Source organism: Eschrichtius robustus, chromosome 13 (genome assembly GCF_028021215.1).
Source record: "Eschrichtius robustus isolate mEscRob2 chromosome 13, mEscRob2.pri, whole genome shotgun sequence".
NCBI lineage: Eukaryota > Metazoa > Chordata > Mammalia > Artiodactyla > Eschrichtiidae > Eschrichtius > Eschrichtius robustus.
In genome coordinates, this window is record NC_090836.1 from 71,941,636 (window position 1) to 71,964,245 (window position 22,610).

Consider the following 22,610-nt stretch of genomic DNA (forward strand, 5'->3'; position numbering starts at 1 on the left):
AAATATACATGAATTAGAGATGTCTTTTTAACCAAAGAGTAGAAACTTTTAGATACAACAGGGAGCTGAAGTCTAAACTATACCAAACAAACAAACAAACAAAAAAACAAAACACAGGTGGCAGTAATATTTATGCGGCCATTATAACCATATTATTTTGAAAGCCAACCTACTTACATCATCAGTTTCTCCATTATTCTATTGGGTGGGCCCTAGTTTGGATGACCTACTACATTACCACTCCCTGAGGGAGTCTAGGTTGGATAGAGGAATATTCTCCAAGGATAATTAAATTGAGAAAGTGAAACAGAAGAGAATCATGTCAATGGAGCCTCCTTCATGGTTATTACTGAGCAACTGCTAAAAATTATTTGAAATAACTTCAAATCAATTAGAACTGTGTACACTTCTTATCTTTTGGAAATTAATTTTTCTGTATTAAAGACACACTAAAATCCTCATATATTATGAAATAAATACATTTAAAAAAATACCTGAAGCAGATTTAGAATTCTGGGAAGGCGGACTTCCTGGACTCCCCCAGAAAATTTTTCTGTCTAATTTTGTGGTTAATCCTGGAATCTTCCCCTCCTGACAGTGACCCCCTGAAACCTTGATTTTAGCCTAGATTTAGAAACTTCTACAGCTAGTCCCACCTCCAGGGTGGGTAAGTCTTAGCCTGTGATAACTGAGATAGCATTAAATCTATGCATAATGGAGCTCATTTCACTTTAAAAAAAAGAAAAGAAAAATGGCTACAGTTATTAAATCCATACTAAATGTGCAGCATTATATGTGTTCTATTATTTTATATTGTTAATATATCCATTTTAAGAGGAGAAAACTGAGGCAGGGAGGGGGTAATTTGCCCAACATGACACAGTAAGTGAAAAGTCAACTTACTATGTGCTAATTAGTTGCTAGGCAGATAGAAAGATGAATAATGTATAGCTTTCCTTTATAGACTGAATTAATTTATTCTATAATTATTTTCTTATATGTCACAAATCAAGGGCCTCGTCTAGTGAAAAGCTCAGTGGTGTGCCTGATTCATGAGAAACAGTGGAAAGCAATCTTAGACAATGGCTATCTGGTAGTTCTTAAAACAGTGTCCTGTTGATACTTTTATTAGTATTACTTAGCAATGGGTAATTCTGCCGATACCATGGCAGAGAAGGATCAGTATTACCAACTTTCCCTTTTACCTCAGGCTCCAATAGCATTTAGCACCACCCTGTTACAGATTCTGTCATTTAAAACTTTGATATTTTGTTCATCATGGATTTTTGCATTAATTTTGCTTTTAAAATATTACATTAAAATATTATTTATCTCGATTACTGATTTTTTTTTGGCACTCCCTTAAATTTTGTGCTAAGGCAAGTACCTCATTTACCCCACTTGCCTTATCCTAGTCTCAGCCCTGGTTAACAGCAAACATGGAGACACACCATACATGAACAAGCCTGCTATTTTCTTGAGTTATGTGGCTGTCACAGGAGAAACCAAAGAACCACTCTTTATGTAGTAGTTGGTACTCCTCTATAAAGACATTAATGAGGAGATACAGCTCAACTGAACAATACAATTGGGAAAACATACCCTTTCAGGTAGAATTATACATAAATACAGAAGGCTTATAACTGTTTAATAAGCACAACTATACCCACTTTGTAAAAGAATGATTCTGTTATTCCAGAGGGATTTGCTTAAAGCTAGCAATTCCATAGTATTGAAAGTTATGTCTTACAAAATCCATGTATTTTAAAATGTATAATTTAGTAACTCACTTTTGTTTTTCTTTGCTTTCGTAAGGGTCATTCATACACTTTATGTATTACCCAACACCCCCCAAACAGATGAATTTTGAAAATTCAAATGTCAGAAACTAGAAAGTATTTTTTATTCTAGTACTTTTTTTTTTAACCCTCTTTGCCATAAAATTTAGTGAAATATGTAAAGGAGTGATTAGAGCTGCAGTTAGCCTTTGACCTTTACATATAGTTTGGCTCTGTTCCCCAAATTTCTGTTTTTAAACTCTTGAACCAACAGTCCTCTTCTTTATTCATACAGTAATTTTTCTTTAGTGATCAATTACATACATATTTAAGTATATTTTAAAAGAATAGAAATGTAGCTTGTCATACACAAATGGCTCTTAGAGAGTTATTGGTTTCATGCCAGTGCTGTCAACTTTCCAACAACAGATTGGATTGGTTAAGAAAGAAGCCATAAACAGCCTATCAACAAGTATTTATACAGATGTTAATGAATTTAAAATTCTGTTAGTATAACATTTATGCCAAACTCCAATTTTATTTGTCCTTTATTGTGAGATATGATGCAATAACTTCTTTTAATAAACACATGCAGACCACTTACACTTTATAATGTAAATCATATTTTTACTATGCCCAGCATAAGATACATAGAATCAGCCATTTATCAAAGTTACCAAAAATATTTCCGTCACATGACGCATTTTGCTCAGTATGCAACCACGTCCTTCAAAAGCTTTTGGTAAAGAAATGAACTCACCTCCATCCATGAAACCAAGAGTATTTTGTTACTATATTACTGAGAAAGGCCATTAAGAGAAAAGAAAATAGTCATGGGAAAGTCACTTTATGTATTAAAAATATAAATAATTAGCTTCTTTTTGTGTGCCCCAAATGATAATTGAATCCTAACCTCCCTCTGTAAATTTAGAAAACTGATTAATTTGAGGCATATGAGTTTAATGAACACTTATTTTGCTTTTCATGAAGAAAAAATAATTTCCATTAATTTAAAAAAGACTTCATTTCTTTTAAAAAAAAAAAAATTATTTATTTATTTTTGGCTGCATTGGGTCTTCATTGCTGCACACGGGCTTTCTCTAGTTGTGGCGAGCGGGGGCTACTCTTTTTTTTTTTCTTTTTCTTTTGAATTTTATTTTATTTTTTTATACAGCAGGTTCTTATTAGTTATCAATTTTATACATATTAGTGTATATATGTCAGTCCCAATCTCCCAATTCATCCCACCCCCTCCCACCCCACTCACCCCACCCCCACCCCCACCCCCACCCCCACCCCCACCCGGGCTACTCTTCGTTGCAGTGCACAGGCTTCTCATTGCGGTGGCTTCTCTTGTTGTGGAGCATGGACTGCAGGAGTGCGGGCTTCAGTAGTTGTGGCTCGCGGGCTCTAGAGCGCAGGCTCAGTAGTTGTGGCACACGGGCTTAGTTGCTCCGCGGCACGTGGGATCTTCCTGGATCAGGGCTCGAACCTGTGTCCCCTGCATTGGCAGGCGGATTCTTAACCACTCTGCCACCAGGGAAGCCCCCAAGACTTCATTTCTTTTGGAGAACTTCTTAAAGCTGAACTGCTTTCTTCTAGGATTGTGTACATTGTCAACGTTTTATTTATAAAGTAGCTATACACACACACACACACACACACACACACACACACATATTGTTTTTAATTTACTACCTTTGGTTGTCAATTTTTATCCCAATCTAATTCTGACTTTCAGAGCTGAAGTTTCTATTATAATAATTAAGTTAATCACATTTAGACATGTGTTATTCTCCACAATGCACAGGTTCATCTACATGCTAAAAATCTAAATTGCAACTCTATATTTCTCAGAGAACATTAATCAACTATGACAATCACTCCGTAATTTTACCAATATTTGTTGAGCACCATCCTACTATGTATCACTTAAAAAGTGTATATTCTAGTAGGCAAAACAGACACATGAATAGGTAAGTAAAGTATAATGTAATAAATGCTATCATCGGGTCTCTATATTATCCTTTGGAGGGCATCTCTAACCTAATTTGGATAAGGAATGGAAGTGTTCAAGGATCAGGAGCTTACCCCAAAGAATGTAATTTCTAAACTAAGACCTGAAGACCTGAAGTAAGAACACCATTGATAAAGTGGATAATCCCAAACACAATGTCTATAGGCAAAAAAGATCATTTTGAGTAATTATAATACATCTGGGTGATTGAGGCAGGAACTTAATAGATGTGTCTGAAGGTATAAGGAAGGCCTGTATGCTATGCAAAATGTTTTGAACATTATCCAAAGATAGTAGAGAACCAAGAGTTCAACCTCTGAAAGAGCAAACTAGACGTGTACTTTAGCAAGACCATTTGCAGTATGGAGATATATAAGTGGGAACAAGGCCAAATGGAAAAAGACCAGTGAGAAGGCTGTTACAGTAACTAAGAAGAGATGATAGTAGCCTGAATTTAAATAGTCACAATGCAAATACCAGAAATTTGACAGAATGAAAAGAATTTAGAAGGTAAAATCTGCAGCTGAAGGGTGAGGAAGAATGCTGATTCAGTACAACACTCTGGTTTCTGAATTTTACATTGACGATGATAGTAGAATTATAGGAACTTAGAAAAGGTGGGATAATACATGAGTTCAGCTTTTTACATATTCTGTTTAAATTATCTGTAGGATACCAAAATGGAGAGATTTTGGATGGATACATTTCAGAAGGAGATAAGGAAAGTGATTGAAGAAATTGAATGAATATCCTCTTACAGGAAGATTATAACCAAGGAATAAGATAGGGCCAGAATAGTATCCCAGAGAAGAATCCTGAGAGTGGAAGAGATAGCAAAGGAAGATGAGCCCTTGAAGGAAACTGGGGTTTAGACAAAAGGGCAGAGAAAAACCAGATAAGTGGAATTAAACAAGACTCAAAGGAAATAATCCTTTTAAGAAGGAAGACGTGAACAATGTATAATATTACAGAGGAGTCAGTAAGAATTTCAAAAAGTCCCAAAGATTTAGCAGTACTAATGATCTCGGTGTGAACGGTTCCAGTGAAATGGTGTGCGGAGGAAGCCATATTGCAGTGAGTTGAAGCACGAATGTCAGTAAGTCAACAGAGACTCTCACTCACTCCTGTTCAAAATGAGGGCAGTGGGGATGAAAGGAGGAGCCAGGTATTACTGAGATACCCAGCAGGGAGACTAGACCCAGTTTCTGGATTAGATGTCATTACATAAGGAATGAGCAGCCAAGGTTTACTCCAGAATATCTGGTCTGAATGACTTGGGAATTCAGGAGAAAAACCAGACTTAGTAGGATGATAATGGTAAAAACAAGTTGTGATTCTGAAGTTCAGCTGGATCTGAGAACAGGAATAAGATAGAGGTTGGTGATATCTAGTTCTCTAAGCTGCCAGCCTCCTGAGGCAATAAACAGTGCATATCTAATTGACTGGCATCAAAAGCCAGCACAGGGCTTCCCTGGTGGCGCAGCGGTTGAGAGTCTGCCTGCCAATGCAGGGGACACGGGGTCGAGCCCTGGTCTGGGAGGATCCCACATGCCGCGGGGCAGCTGGGCCCGTGAGCCACAATTGCTGAGCTTGCACGTCTGGAGCCTGTGCTCCGCAACAGGAGAGGCCGCGATAGTGAGAGGCCTGCGCACCGCGATGAAGAGTGGCCCCCGCTTGCCGCAACTGGGGAGAGCCCTCACACAGAGGTGAAAACCCAACACAGCCATAAATAAATAAATAAATAAATAAAAATAAAATGACTAAAAAAAAATTTAAAAAAAGCCAGCACAATACCAGGCATGGGGTGTGGTGGTGGACAGCAGGGGTGCGGGTGCTCCTAGATACTTGCAGAATGACAAGCATCAACATCTGAAGGAACACAAATATAAAGGAGCCTGAAAGGAAGCACTCAAAGTCTGATGTTCCAAAGTCCTGCAGAGAAGAGAGTTCTAAGACAAAGAAAATGTTCTGTGTAGTTGAATTCAGCAGAGAGGCCAATGAAGATAAGGAATAAATGTGTTTGGTAGATAAGATGGTTTAAGACCCTCATAGTAAGGACAGTTTCAATTTGACAAAATCAGATTGCAATAAATTAAGGAGGAAATGTAAAGGAAAGACCGAGAGAGTAGATTCCTCTTAAAAGAATTCTGTTAACAACCGGTATCTTTTAGTGTGAAAGACAAAATATTAGAAGAGTATAGAATTTGTCCCTGAAATCTTATGTGTCATTTTATATAAGTTTATCAAATCGGGAGATACAAACCTATAAATTATGAGACGAAAATTGTTTATAGTTTAGAAAATATTTAGCAAGTAGATAAATTTGGATACCTAGAGAAGAAAATATGTGCACCAGTGATAACAGATAAAGGATTATGAATGTCAGTTGAAAACAAAAATGGAAATACTAGAATCCAGCATATAATTGGGGAGAACAAGAAAGATATTTTACACTTTATGACCTATAATTGGTAAATAATCATATGAATCACTTTCAATCTCACTAGCAGTAGAGACATATAAATTAAAATCATATTAGACAATATTTTTCTCAAATTATCAACAGCTTTAAAATATTTAATATCCCAGTGTTGACTAGGGGCTTAGTGAAATGAATAACCTCATATAGCAGATGGTAAATTGGTGAAAGTTTTTAAAACTATTTGACAATATAGATTATATTGTGTTCCTCGAAATATTTATAACTTCAGACATGTTATCTTTAATTCCACCTGAAAAAGTGGATTAATTAAATAGAATAATTAAAAACCTTCATGTAACAAGTTAGTACCTCACAGTGTATAACCCCTAAAAGTATTTTCAGGATGAGATTTCCATTACATAGAATGCATCTGTTACAGTACTAACTGAAAAGTAGAATGTATAGGATACATACAATTGTATGTAAACGAAAAACAAATCTATGAACAAAAGAACTAAAAGAAAATGCCTTAAAAGTGTTATCCAGTTGTTGTCTTTGAATAGTGGGGCTTTCTGTGGATTTTCTTTTCTTTGACTTTTTAGTTTTCAGTATTTTTTAAATCATCTATTATGAAAACGTATTATTTTTATAATAAAAAGTTTAACAATTTGTTTAAATAAAATTATTAAAATGTGTGTTTTGAAGTAAAGCAGCATATATAGACTGTAGTAACTAGGGGAGAGCAGGAATCAAAAGGAGACTTTTTTCTTAGGTTGATGGTACGAGAAATTTATGAAGACCCAGAGAAGTAGGAAAGAGCAGTAGATAGGCAGTAGCTTCGAGTTTTGCAGACCAAATGATGCTTCTTCTAAAACCAAGAGGATTTATTGGGGAGCCTGAGTAGAAAGTGATAAGCATCTGTTAAGTAATCCGGGTCACCATCATTCTTCCTACACAAGATGCTAAAAGCAAGCTTCAAGGAGTAAATGCTACTTTCTCCTCAGTGACAGGGGTAATCCTAAAATGGTTTAGCGAAAATCATTTGCCAGAATCATTTCCTCCAGCATTTGAATGGAAATATTTTTGAATACATCCAACCAATATCACCACTATGCTAGTTCTCTTTTTTACACTGAACTCATGCCAATCTACCAATCTATGCCTTCAGATTAAAAGGGTTAATATGAATTGGACCCTTACAGTGAAATCTCTAATCTTTACCCAGGGATTGTTATTTAGAACCTTGGCTGAGTTCTGATGTAAAACCACTAAGGGTTTATGGAGTGTTATCGTACAGTTGAGGAAAACTTTTCAGAATGAACACTTTAAAAAGGGACTATTGCAAGTATATGTAACTTTTTTAAAACAGAAAGACGTAGAGATAATTTTTATTTTCAGCTAAAAGTACACTTGCTACAAAACGATTCTCTACATATCAAGAGTAGGTAAGTTTCCAGTCGTGGGTTCAGTTGATTATCAGGGTCACTGATTCCTCACTACTATCTGTCATTGTACTCATGGGTTCACCATTTGGTCTAGTCAACCAAGAAAGGCAGATAAAAGGCTGGGACTCTGATGGCGAAGAGACTTAATGCTTAATGCAGTGTGGGTGTAGCAACCCCAAATCTTCCCTTTGTTTGAGTCTTTTTTATAGTTTCTTTGTAAGGAAGGCCATTTATCAAAATGGTGTCTGCTCATGGATGCAGTGGTCAGCCCTTGAAAGTGAAGTAATTGTTCATTCAATACAGCAACTATGGAGGGATTGGCTTAAACTCAAGAAGAAAGGGTGTGACCATTTTAGAAACATAAGGTGGCACAAGAAGTTAACAGGAAGTTAACTTTACTAAGTAACGTAATTTAGAGAAAAAAAATCTTGATTTGTAGCTTTCCTGAGAACTGGCTCCAGTATCTCTTTGGACTGAAAACTAGAGTCATTTCACTAATACAACAGTAACTTTTATGGAATAAAAAGACATGATGAATGTACCATCCTCAACATATTCAGAAAGACAGATGCTAAATGTGTGTATACATGTGTGATGTGTCTCTGTACAGCACCAAGCATTCAAAATAGGCTTTGCACCATGCTCCATTTGTTTTCCAAACAACTTGCAAATATAAAATGACTTTCTATGTACGAAGATCTATAGTGAAAGAATAATTCCAATTAATAAATTGACATTTTAAACATCAGGTTTTAAATTATAGAATTCTTGTGAGTTTGATTACCATGAGTTAGTTTCAAGAGGTACCTTCTCTGGTGTACTGTCAGTCAAGCCTACAATGCTAACAAGTCCCTAAGCATGGTGATGGCACCAAAAAAGAAGCAGTCTAAAAACTCAAGAGAAGTGCTCTAAAACAACAGCTCTTCATTGTAACTCAAATGAATGACATTGATGTAGCAGCAATGTCTGCAGGGATTTTTTTTTTTGAAAAATACAAACATATATATAGTAAATTTAAATGTGACTATAACGGTCAGATTTTTCTTTTTCTTTCATTTTCTTACTATTTTATTTTTCTTTATGTTTGTTATCGTGTGTTCTTACCTTGTATAATTTCTCCTCTTGCATATTCTCTATACCCATCTTCACTGTTACGCTTTCCCCCCTCCATCTTTGAAATCACTGTTATGGCATTAGCACAGGTTTCCTAAACCAAACATAAATGATATCCTAACTTAAGTATTGTACTAGCTTACACAAACCAAGCTTAGTTTTACATAGAATTAAAATTCTGTTTTGAAAATCCTCAATATAATTTATAAATTCTACATATGGATAAGATAGCATGAGAACAATTAGACTTTAAATTCCGTCTACCAAAAATAATTATTTGTATTTTCTAAAACACTAAAAAACAAGCCCTATAAAATGTAGGTTGCACTAAAACAACTCCTTTATTTTTCAATATAGTTGGGTTTGAAACTCAAGTTGGAAAAGCACTTAATCTATAAGTGACTGATGTTATTTCTCTTACAGATGATTTAGCTCCCATGAATTAAATTGTCTTGTTTTTCTTTTTTTTCTTGTGACAAAATTGTTAGCCTAGACTGAACTGCTTGGCCAAAATTTGATCTCTTTAAATAACAAATAAAATTTCCATATTTTTTCCCTAGGTAAGGAAGAAGAATTTATGTATAAGGATACCACTGCAAATGAAAAATTAGAAAGGACTAAAGAATATACATACCAATGGCTTCATACACAGGTTGGGCTTCATGAAACTAGTTCCAGAAACATGAAATGGTGAGGTCATTTCCTTTAAATTAGATTTTTGTATTGCAAATACATCTTGAAAACTGAAACCTAGGTTAATTGTGCTAAAACAAACATGACTTTATATAGCCAAAGGCCAATACTCTACATTGCCAGGTTACAAATGGCCTCTTATGTAGAATAGATTTGATCGTTCTTTATATTTTTCACCATAAAATATTCAAGAACTTAGTTTCTGTATTGCTTCAAACCAACACAAATGATTGATGGTGATGATGAACCACACAAATAATTCTACTTTATAAAGTAAAATGCGTGGTATCGATTAACTGTTTATAAATGTCATATGTATTGGAGGTTATAGTATTTTATTTTATGTTATCTTTGTTATCATTTATGTTTGGCAGTTAAAATTATAATTCAACCCTGATGCTGCCACTTTACCAGTCATGTAACTGATTTTCAATGATGTCTCAATGCTTTAGTTTCCTCTTCTTTATAGTGAGATGATAATATCTTATCTCTCTACTTCACAATAGAAGTGAGCTCTCAAGGTTGAGGGTATCAAATGTTGATGTGCCTTAGCAGCAAACAAGGTGCCTTAAGCTTAATAGGTAATCAATAAATTTTTATTACATTAATGTATGTATTAGTTTTCTAGGGCTGCCATAACAAAATACCACAGATCATGTGGCTTTAAGAGCAGAGATGTATCGATATTTTCTCACAGTTCTGGAGGTTATAAGTCCAAGATGAAGGAGTCAGCAAGTTTGGTTTCTTTAGAGGTCAGTCTCCTTGGCTTGCAGATGGCTACCTTCTCACTGTGTCCTCACATGACCATCCCTCCACCTGTGTTATCTGTGTTTTAATCTCTTCTTACAAGGACACCAGTTATATTGGATTAGGGCCCACCCCTATGACCTCATTTTACCTTAAGTACCTCTTTAAAGGCCCTATCTTCACATAGTCGTATTCTGAGGTATTGAAGATTAAGATCTGAACATATAAACTGTGAAGGAACAAAATTCAGCCCAAAAAATGTAACATAAAGCACTTATGTGCATAACCACTAAACCAAAGTTTTAAGGAAAAAGAAGTCTGGATATAATATTTTTTTTAATTAATTTATTTATTTTTGACTGTGTTGGGTCTTCGTTTTCTGCGCGAGGGCTTTCTCTAGTTGCGGCAAGCGGGGGTCACTCTTCATCGCGGTGCGCGGGCCTCTCACTATCACGGCCTCTCTTGTTGCGGAGCACAGGCTCCAGACGCGCAGGCTCAGCAGTTGTGGCTCACGGGCCCAGATGCTCTGCGGCATGTGGGATCCTCCCAGACCGGGGCTCGAACCCATGTCCCCCGGACTGGCAGGCAGACTCCCAACCACTGCGCCACCAGGGAAGCCCCTGGATATAATATTTTGACATAAATTTTTTAAAATTGAAGTATAGTTGATTTACAATGTTGTGTTAGTTTCAGGTGTACAGCACATACATATTCTTTTTCACGTTATTTTCTCTTATAGGTTATTACAAAATATTGAGTATAGTTCCCTGTGCTATACAGCTGACATAAATTTTTAAGACTTTCATTTTAGCGACATATATCCACAAAACAGTAAAAAAAAAAAAAAAAAGTGCTATTATAAGCATTTATTAAATATGTAAACCAGTATTGAATCTAAATGTAGATGACACTTTGGAAACGTTTCCAGGGATTGTGGGTGATAACTATTTAAATGAGTAACAAACAAACAAATCTACAATTATGAGGGCTAAAACTTAATTTAGCAGAAAATTATAATGTGCAAAAATGCAACCTTTTTTAATAATATATACGAATGGAAACCTTTGTATGTAGTCAATTCTATCCATACAGTTTCTTTAAAAACATGGAAAAGAAAGTGAAGAATGAAAGTGAAATTAAAACATTTCAAAATCTGGATTGTTATAGCCTATTTCATTGTGAGCAAAGAAAGTAGGAATAAAGCAATCAACATTTGAGAATTTATTATTTTGCTAAGTATTCTAATTAATGCAAGCACAATTTATTTTATGTTGGTATTAATCAATTTGGCATAATTCATAACATGACATTCTTAGGACTGTAAACAAATATAGTATAACCCATAGCTTACCATCTGTATTAACCAGGTGTAAGAGGTCTGGTTTAGAAATATAAAAGCATCTGTATAGAGAGTGTGAAAAATACAAGCAAAATGTTTCAGGATGTATTTTAGATATGCTTAAACATTTCACAACATCCCTTACTCCTAAATAAGTTATGTTTAAACATATACTGCAACAGGCAATTGTTGATGGATTTCTGTTTTGAAAATATAATATATTATATAAAAGAAGATATAGGTAGTAATATTTTAAGAAAAATTGTTTTCAAAAACAGAAGTTCTTGAAAAGCCAAATATCAACAGAAGTTCATTGTGAGCATTAGTATAATGCCTTAAACATACCAGAGCTATTTTAAAAATAGGAAGTTTTGCCTTTCTTATAAGTAAGATATATAAGTACATGTAGTAAAATATTTATATTTTCTATAATTTATTAGCTATGGTTACTGGTACTTTCAGATTTTTGATCTGTGTATGTGTTTATGTTTGGCAAAGAAGGGTGGCATTAAAGTGTTGTTTAGAAATTTAAATTTCATGTCAAACTGAATTTTAAAATGACTATGAAAAGATGTAAATTTGTATGTATCTTTGCATGTCACCTAATTTAAGAAAACTATTATTTCCATTTTGTAAATTATTGATTTCTCCCAAACTTTTCATTGGGCATGTCTTTCATAGTCTTCCTCTACATTTATATAATGATATGATTTCTGTTTTTGTCACTGTGCAGCAATCACTTCTTGCCTGAGTTAGATCCAGATGTACTTAATGGTGGAAGAGTTCAGCTTGTGGTAAGAAATGTGTTTAAAGTTCAGAAAAAATGTTGTGCACACCAGTACTCAATAAATGGCACTTTAAGATATGTCCATAAGTAGTGTAAATTATGAAAATACCACAACTGTATCTTTTTGGGATAATGTCAAAATGCTATGTATTAAAATAGTACCATGTTTTCTTGGCTTGTAATATATCTTTAAAATATGATATTACTTTAAAATATTAATTCTATACGGCAGATTTTAAAATATTATCATGCTACCATATTTTTAAAAATACTCTGGACAAGAAGTTGTATAATAACATTATTTTCTAGAATATTTTAAGAGTAGGATATTTGAGGGAAACAGCAAAGTACCCTCACAACTCAGGAAATCAAACCAGATAAAAATTAGAAAGTAATTGTGAACTCAACCATTCTAAGTAATAAAGTGTAAATTATTGGAGCTCAGGACTTCCCTGGTGGTCCAGTGGTTAAGACTTCGTCTTCCAATCCAGGGGGTGCAGGTTTCTATCCCTGGTGTGGGAACTAAGAGCCCACATGCCTTGCGGCCAAAAAACCAAAACATAAAACAGAAGCAGTATTGTAACACATTCAATAAAGACTTTAAAAAAAAATGGGCCACATCAAAAAAAAAATTATTTTTTAATTGTTGGAGCTTTAGGAACAACCAAGTTCTAACTTGGTCACCAGAGTGTAGACTCTAGACAGTATAACTAATGGGCATTGCAAAAGTCAATTGAACTATATATATGCTATTAGAAGGAAGACTATAGTAACAGAAGGAGAATGGCCAATATGGAGTGTAGAGAAAGAATCCCCAAACAAGAAATTTTAAATGTGTTTCCAGAAATTTCCAGAGAAGAGGTTACCCTAACCAATGATGGAAGTGTGTGGCCTCCTTGGCAGGTGAAAATGGATGCATCAAGTGACCCTAACTTTATGACACCTTCCATTTATGTCAACTAGTAAATATTCCTTGCTCAGATTCTACATTCACCAAGAAAACTGATTATAATTTAACTTACCATGCAGAATTTAGTGTAAAAAGATAATGTATTCCCTAATGGGAACTAGTATTATCATATCCAGAGCAGTTATTCATCATTCTCATGAATAACTCATTCAAGGAGTTTTCCTGAAAGAGGAGAAAAATTAGGACAATAGCTAAAATTAGTGTGTTTATGAAAATATATAGAATCTATGTACATATTTGAAATAATCACTCAGCAAGTATTTTCTTGCATTTTAATAGAGATCCCTGTGGCAGAGTGACATGTAGATTACCCTAGGAAAATTGGTACTTCAGGCTATTAACACCCTACGTGTTATTGACTAGCACTTTTGCACAGATTTTTGTGTGGCCACTTTGGAGCAAGAATGGGGAATATAAAAGTGCCAAGGAATGCCAGGATAAAGGAAGGGATATTACATTTAATTATTATACCTCTAAAAATGAATGAAAACAGATTGGGTAGATTACTAATCAAAATGGTTCTATGAGATTAATGCTCTGACATTAATCTCCTTCCTCCCTATCCCACTATATTATACTACCTACAAATGTATGGCAAATACATAGCAATGATAAATGACTGTTTTTTAATATGTTGAAGAGGTACAGCTGAACACAAAACAAGGTAAGTATTAATAGTAGTAGAACAGACTCTTTTTTTTTGAGTCAAGACAGGGGGATGGATCAAGGATTTATGCTAAAAGGATACTGGGGTAATTGAAGGCCAAGAGTGGAAATCATGCAGGGTGTTGGAGAATAAAAACACCCTACTAGTGGGGGAACTTGTACAGATAATTGCAAAACTGAGACCAGGCCATAACTAAGAGGAAAATCTTAAAATTTTAAAAAGCTGCAACTGCTGCTACTATAAGATCCTCAAAGACATAAGAATAACACCCATAATAAAAGGACAGAAAATTATGGAACAAAAATGATCAAATTTTAATTAAAGGAGAGATAGATATGCAAATAAGCCTATTATAAATTCTGGAAATAAAAAATATCATTGAACTGAACCCTCAACTAGACATCATAGAATAGAGAATTAGTGAATTGAAAGTTTATTTACAAAGGAACAATAGATTGACAGCTAACATCATATCAGAACAAGGTATACCAAAAGCCAATGGAGTTATTTCTTAATAATAGGGATGAATATAAATATCATCTAGAATATTCATCACTAACCTTCAAAAGTGAGGACAGTTAGACATAATCAAACACTCAAATGCTGGGCTTTGAGGAAGCTAATAACCTCTCTGTCTTCCAAATGGGATTAAAGCATATTGTATGACAGACAGGAATGAGAAAAATGGAAACAAGATATTATTTTACTTACCTACAAATATATACTTCAGAAGGCATGTCATAGAGCTAGACAATTATATTGTTTATTAAATTTATCCCCCCGAACACTAGCATTTTCCTGCAGAAGACAGTCATAGTTCAGGTTCTCCAGAAAACATACTCTGAGATTCTGATATTTGAAAGCAGGATGTTAATTGGGGAAGGCTTTCAGGAACAACTCCTTTGAGGGATGAAAAAAGCAGGATTGAGCAGAAGGAGAAGGTGAATTGCAATAGAGTTAAATGATAAATCTTAACATTAATATGTGCAAGGCCCCTACAATGATAACTCTCAAACATTGCTTATAAAAAAATCAGAGATATCTACCATATGCATGAATAGGAAGACTCAAATTGTAAGACGTCAGTTCTTTCCAAATGATCTATAAATTCAATAAACTTTTAGAAAGCTTTTTAGTAGAAATGGACAGATTTTTAAAATGGAATTTTAAATATGAAAATGCATAAGACCTAGAATAGTCAATGCACTCTTGAAAAGGAATAGTAAGGAGAGTCACACTATTTGATTTCAAGACTTGCTATACAACCCCAGTAATCAAGACTGTATGTTATGTTCATAAAGAAAAAAAAAAAGAAATCAATCAATGGAAAAGAATAGAGAGTCCAGACGAATACCATACTTATAAAGTTAATTGATTTCCTTAAAGATACTAAAGCAATTAAAAAGAGGAAAAGAATAATTTTTTCAACAAATAGTGCCGGGCAACTGGACATCTACATGGAAAAAAGAAATGAATCTCGACTCCTACTTCACATCTTACTTAAAAATAAATTTGAGATGAATCATGGGCCTAAATGTAGAAGCTAAAATTGTAAAAATTCTCAAAGAAAACATAGTATGGTATTTTCAAAAACCTGAAGTAGGCAAAGATTTCTCAGATAAAAAACGCATAATCAAAAAAAGAAAAAGGTAAATTGTACTTCATCAAATTTAAAAGCATTTGTACTTAGAAACAACATTCAGAAAATGAAAGGAAATGATAAGTCAAACCACATCCTAGGAGAAAAATTCATTCTCCCTCTTCCTCCCTCCCTTCCTCCCTACCCACTTCCTGTTTGTCTTTTTCACAGCCTTCTTACAATCAATAATATAAAGACAGACACCCCAAGTTATAAAAAAAAGTGGCAAAAGGTTTGAGAGACTTCACAAATGAAGATATTTGAATGGTTAATAAATACTTTAAGTTAAAACAACAATGAGGTACTACTACATAGCACTAGAATGGTTAATATTTAAAAGGCAAATGTGGGTAAATATATGGAACAACTAGGACACTCACACATTGATGGTATAGTGAAAAATGATAAAACCATTTGGGAAAATAGGCAGTTTCCTATAAATTTATACATACACCTACCCTATGACCCATTAATTCTACTCCTAGTTGTTTACCCAGAGGAAATGAAAACAGATGTCCACATAAAGACCTCTATGAAAATTATATAGCAGCTCTATTGATAAAAGCCAAAACATGCAAACAGCCTAAATGTTTATCAACAAGAGAATAGATAAACCGTGGTATATTCTTGCAATGGCATACTTACTCAAAAATGAAAAGAAATAAACTCCCAATACACACAGAAAAATGGGTAAATATCAAAAACAATATAGTGACTGAAAGAAGCCAGACACTAAAGAGTGCATACTATATGATTCTAGTTTTACTAAGTTTAAGAATAGAGAAAACTAACCTATCCAATGGTGAAAGAAATCAGAACAGTAGTTGCTTTAGGTATGAATTACTGGAAGGAGGCACAAAAGAACTATTTGGTAGTTATATTAGTCAGGGTTCACTAGAGAAGCAGAGTCAATGGGATATATATATATCCTATATCCTATATCTCTAAATAGATAGATGATGATAGATAGATAGAGAGATAGATAGATGATAGATAGATGATAAATAGATAGGCCAGAGGGCTGATGGTATACGTTACAGTTCTAGTCCAAAAGTCTTGAAATCAGGTAGTATGAGTCTTCTTACTGTTCTTTTTCAAGATTGCATTGGCTATTCTAGGTCCTGTATACAAAGCTTTTTTACGTGTGTGTGTGTGTGTATGTGTATGTGTATATATATATATATATATATATATAGAGAGAGAGAGAGAGAGAGAGAGAGAGAGAAATTTATTAGCAAGCTAGCTAACTAGAGATTTTATAAATATATTTATTTATTTAGTATAAAGGATTATATACTATTTATTATAAGGAATTGGCTCATTTGATTATGGAGGCTGAGAAGTCCCATGATCTGCTGCCTGTAAGATAGAGACCCAGGAGAGCCTGGTGGTATAGTTCCAGTCTGAGTCTGAAGGCCTGAGAACCAGAACCAATGGTATTAAGTTCTAGTTCAAGTCTGAAGGCCTGAGAGCCAGGAGTGCTCTCCTGGCTCTTATTGGATAAGTTTCAGTCTTAAGACAGGAGAAGACCTATATCTCAGCTTCATCAGTCAAGCAGAGAGATGACTTCTCTCTTCCTCCACCTTTTTGTTCTATTCAGACACTCAAGGATTAGATGATGGCCAGTCACATTTCTGGAGAGCATTCTGGTATACTCAGTCTGCTGATTTACATACAAATCTCATCCAGAAACATGCTCACAGACACAACCAGAAATAATATTTAACCAAATATTAAATATTTGGTTATTTAATATTTAATAATTGAACTGAACAATGTAATTAGAAAATGAGCAAAGGGCTTGAATAGTTACTTCACCAAAGAGAATATTCAGATAGAAATAAGCACACGAAACGATTTTAAAAATCATTAATCACTAGGGAAATTGTTAAAGCCACTATATGACACCACCCATAACCTATTAGAGTGGTTAAAATAAAATGCTGACAATACCGAGTGCTGACAAATATGTGGAGCGACTGGATCGTTCATGCATTGCTACTGAGGAAAAAAAATATTCATACATTGCCACTGGAAAAAAAAATGTGTCAATTTCTTATAAAGTTAAATATATACTTACTTGACTCAGTAGTTTTGCTCCTGAGCATTTTTCCTAGAGAAATGAACTTATGTTCAATCAAAAGCCTGTACATAAATGTTCATAGCAGTTTTATTTGTGAGAGCCAAAATTGGAAATGGCTCAAATCTTATTCAGTGAGTGAAAGGATAAACAAATGGTGGTATATACATACAATGGATACACAAAAAGGAATAAAAAGCAACAAACAAGAACAAACTCATGTTACACACAAAGACCTTCATGGATCTCAAGAGCATTTTGCTGAGTGAAAGACAATTTCAAAAAGTTACATACTGGGACTTCCCTGGTGGTGCAGTGGTTAAGACTCTGCTCTCCCAATGCAGAGGCCCATGTTCGATCCCTGGCTAAGGAACTAGATCCCACATACATGCCACAGCTAAGAGTTTGCATGCCACAACTAAGGAGCCAGGGAGCCACAACTAAGGAGCCCACCTGCCACAACTAAGACCCAGCACAACCAAATAAATAAATAAATAATTTTTTAAAAAAAGTTACATACTGTATGATTTCATTTACATAACATTCTCGAAGTTATATAATTATGGTGATGGGGTGTATATTAGTGGTTGCCAGTGATTAGACTGGGGGGAGGGTATGACTCTAAAGGGAAAGCAAAGGAGTTTCTTTGGGAAGATGGAATAATTGTCTATTCTGATTGTGGTGGTAGTTACATGAATTTACACATGTGATAAAATGTCATAGGAGCATACACAAACCAAAAAAACAAAAAATACTGCATGTGAAAACTGGTGAATAAGGTCTGTGGTTTAGTAATGGTATTGCACCAATGTCAATTTCCTGGTTTTGTTAATCAAACTTTGATTATATAAGATATCATTTGGACAAGTTGTGTGGAGGGTATACAGGGAACTCTTAGTACCAATTCTGCAGCTTCTATGAGAGTTTTAAATTCAAAATAAAAATTTTGAAAATGACTGAACTTCATGTTTAAGTTCTGTGCATTTCATTACATGTATATTATAACCCTGTAAAACATTTGAAGTGCCTTCCATGCCCACATATGTTACATAACAAGGTGTCTGCCTTATTATATAAGAAAAAGGGCTTGTGCAATTATGAAAATGTATTATGAATGGAGGGGTATGCATACCTCAGCTTTCTGCAACCGAAGATAAAAATATTTTTAAATCACTCATATGTCTAGAAATAATACAAATAATGATGTGGTATGTTCATAGCATATACAATAATTTGCATATTATCCAAACAGTTGAATGAACTAAATCTAATTATTATTACATCTGTAACTAATTATTACAGATGTAATAATGTACAGTGAAAAAAGCAAGTTGCAGAAAAAAGATACCACTTAGGTTAATTTTGAAAATAATACTCTAAAATTTTTGAATACCTATATGTAGAAATACTAAAAGGTAGCTTATAAGTGAACTTCACTTTATAACATTTTATTTCTCTTTTTAAAAAAATCTGGATAATAAGTAAATAGGTATTTATTTTTATCTGTGCTGTTTATGTCTTGACTTCTAAAAATAAAAACTTTTAAAATAAATATTTAATAAAATCTTGTTTATGAAAAAAAGCAGAAGGAAGAGGAACTCACAGTTCTTTATTAAATGAGAGACATTCTCTATTTTTAAATTAAGTTGCTTGGTTTGGAGGTGAACCAAGATCCACTTGCTTAGAGAAGTCATGTTCCAAAATTCATACCCCTCATTTCATTGTGAAAATATGAGAAAAAATATTATGAACTTTGTAGATGGGGCTGCAAATGTGACCTGATCAGAAAACAAAGACCAACGAGAATTTTGCAAAATCACTATTTAAATATTTGCTATTGAATTGCATATAAGAAATGTCCTATCTGACATTAACTCAAAACTGTTTATTGTGTTATAACCGTACAGAATGTTTAATATTACAGTGTTTTGGAATTAAACATACATTTTTGTAGAACAAGTATTAAAAGCATGGTTGATTATATTCCATTTTTAAGTATATCCATTTTGCATGACATAGAAGAACATATATATTTTCTTTACGATTTCTCTACTCGTTAACAGTAAGAGGAAGAACGGTGTTCAATTTGAAAGCCAGTGTTTTCAGAAATAGAATTTGAATATAAATACATATGCGCTACTGGACTTGTAGCTAGCCTCTTTATGAAATTTCTAGGTTTGCATTTAAGCTGATAGGTGGCACCGTTGTGAAATTGTGTGTTACTGTTAAATTTCACTTCTAAATTTGATTCCCTGTTAAAATCTGGCTTAATTAGTAACTGACATTGTTTTCTACTTTGGAAGAAACAATCTTTTGGATATTAATGGCTTAGATGATAACAAGGTTTTGGGAAGGCATGTGTTCACAAATATTTTCTTGACATGTAGGTATTGTCTTGTTTGGAGGAGGGTGGGATTTCTGCGTTTTAAATAGGTGTAGTGAAATTGTGTCATTAAATTGAAGCAAATAAAACCTGATTTTAAAATCCTGAGGCTTACAGATAAAGCCTCTTTAGCCAGCAGGAGAGTCCCCTATGTGGTTAACATGTTTTTCCTTGTTTTGTAACTGGTCTCACCAAAATTGTGGTATTGCTTTGATAGTTCCCCCTTATTCCTGTCTGGTTCTTTTGATGTCTTAGTATTGATGGAGCTATTCTAATGGGAACATTAAATACATACTCTTGTGCACTAATTGAAATAAAATCCGGAAAGAATGTGTTACATTTTTCGGACTAAAATCACAAGTGTAAATTGGAAGCCAATTGTTATTTATTTCATTTTCAACAGTTTTCTACTGAGGTTTTTTGACAAAACAATTGTATCACTTAGCCAGATACATTTTAAAAAGTGACTGATGCTATAGAATGGTTTCTATTCTGAGTTCAGTAATAGCAAACTTGCTCACTTAACAATGAGAAGGTCATGCATATGGGTGGGAAGGTGGGAAGGGGATGTAAAGGAGAAGAGCAGAGATCTGGATCTGAAAGAAGATGATCTTTAGATTCTGGTTTCATGAGTTTTTGTAGCTTATCATATGGGAATAGCTTTTTAACCACAGCGATGGTTTTATGGCTTTCTTTCACTCTATTTAAATTTTTCTCACATCAAACATTAAGGACAATGCTTTCTCACAGGAGTTCAAGCATCCTGTGGTTTGGGTGAAATCCCAGCTACTTTGAGGCTGCTTTGCATTCCATCATGGCATTTTCTCCCACTTCAGGGCTGAATCCTGATAAATCCTTACTTAATGATATTAGACATTATGTAAAAACAATATTTTATAGGCAAGAAGTGACTCTTTCAACTCTTAAGTTCAGCCCAAGATAGTAATAAAAGTTCTGAGAGTAATTTTAGATGAAATAAATTACCTAACACATATGTCCTTAAAATAAAATATCTTGAAACTTCTATCTATCCTTACTCCCAAATTAGACTTAATGTATAGTATTTTTATATTAATAGTGACTATAATGAGAAGGTAGAGGTCTTTTGTGACTTTGTAGTATACAATTATGTGACGAAAGACATTTCAGGGAATTTTATAAGTGGTAAAACATAAATATTGCAGAAAATAATCCAATGTGACATTTCTAACGTTCAATTAAGAATTAAATAATATCCTTGGTAAATAAGTGATGTTAAGTTATTTAAAGTTTCGTCAGTTGCCTTTAAGATTGATTTTCATCAAAATTACTGTACTAAAGTATTTTCTTTTGTTGTACAGACTCAAATCGCAAACCTCAATTTTAAAATCGGCTCTTATTTGCAAAAAATGCTTTGACATAGTGCATTTGTTCTGCCTGGGCTGCAATAAAGGATTGTGGTATCATTTTGAAGAAGGTTGTTTGACAGAGCCTGTTTGTTTATTTGGGGTAATGTGAGCTGCATTCAGAAAATGCCATATTTTGTTTCATGATTGTATACATTCTCTCCCACTGCTCCCAGACAAGGCTTGTAAGCAGAGAAGACACGGATTTAGACCTTTTTTCCATGACCAGTGGAAGTGCTTTGTCTGTGAAGAGAGAAAAAAAAAATCAGGCACACAGACACTCAGCAGGATCTTCAAGTAAGTTGTGGTTTCCTTCAGAATTAATTTAGAAATCACAAATGAATTGATGGAAACTAATGCCAGCAAGCATTCTTTTACAGATAAGGGGTAGAATGCCAGCAACCAGAACTGCCCAAAACTATGCATTTGAATTTTTTCCTTCTTTTAATGTCTTCTTTTGATATAAACAGAATTAAATTATTTCAAAATTAATAGCATCGGTTTTTATTTTAATTGTATTCTGTGACTCAGTGGTCTACTCCCCCACCCCCCAACCGCCATGGATTGTATTGAATTCTTTGATCATTTAGTTCTAAAAGAATTTGTTTAGGCTAATTGTAAAAAGTTGGATTTATATATCAAAGTAGTGTGTTTTGGTCTTTTGTCATTAATTTAATATATATTATAAGTAAAGTTTGTTTTTGAAGGAAATTTTTTTTTAAATAACAGATTTTAGATAATAATATTATACTGTCAAAACCATGCTGTTAAAAACTATTTCCTTTGAAAAGATGACAGTTTATATTTCTTAATGATGACTTTTTCCAATTGTAAACTTGTCACACACATCTGTTACCTTTAATTTGGTAATATAACTACATATATATACATATATATATACATATATATATATATCATGGTTTCAACAAGAATTGCATAGCAGTTCTTAACTCTGAAAAGATTGTAAACTTTAAAAAATATCTGTATCTTAGGATATTCGGGGGTAATAAAGCCTAATTTTTTCAAACTCTTCCATTAACTTACACTGTAGAGATTTTGAAATATCTTCTAAAGTGTTATGGTATATGAGTATAAAAGATGTTTCATTTAATACCGTATTTTGTTAATTTTCCCAAAGTATAGTG

At 33.9% G+C, this 22,610-nt stretch overlaps 1 protein-coding gene across 1 annotated transcript in view; it reads left to right on the top strand.

Moving 5' to 3' along the window:
* LRRIQ1 (leucine rich repeats and IQ motif containing 1) overlaps nucleotides 1-21,794 on the top strand; it is a 182,216-nt gene extending 160,422 nt beyond the window's left edge. The window contains exons 23-25 of the mRNA XM_068561401.1: nucleotides 9,336-9,465; nucleotides 12,288-12,348; nucleotides 21,642-21,794. Of these exons, the coding sequence (XP_068417502.1) occupies nucleotides 9,336-9,465; nucleotides 12,288-12,348; nucleotides 21,642-21,794 (344 nt within the window). The remainder of the gene's footprint in view (nucleotides 1-9,335; nucleotides 9,466-12,287; nucleotides 12,349-21,641) is intronic.
* Nucleotides 21,795-22,610: the final 816 nt, after the last annotated feature.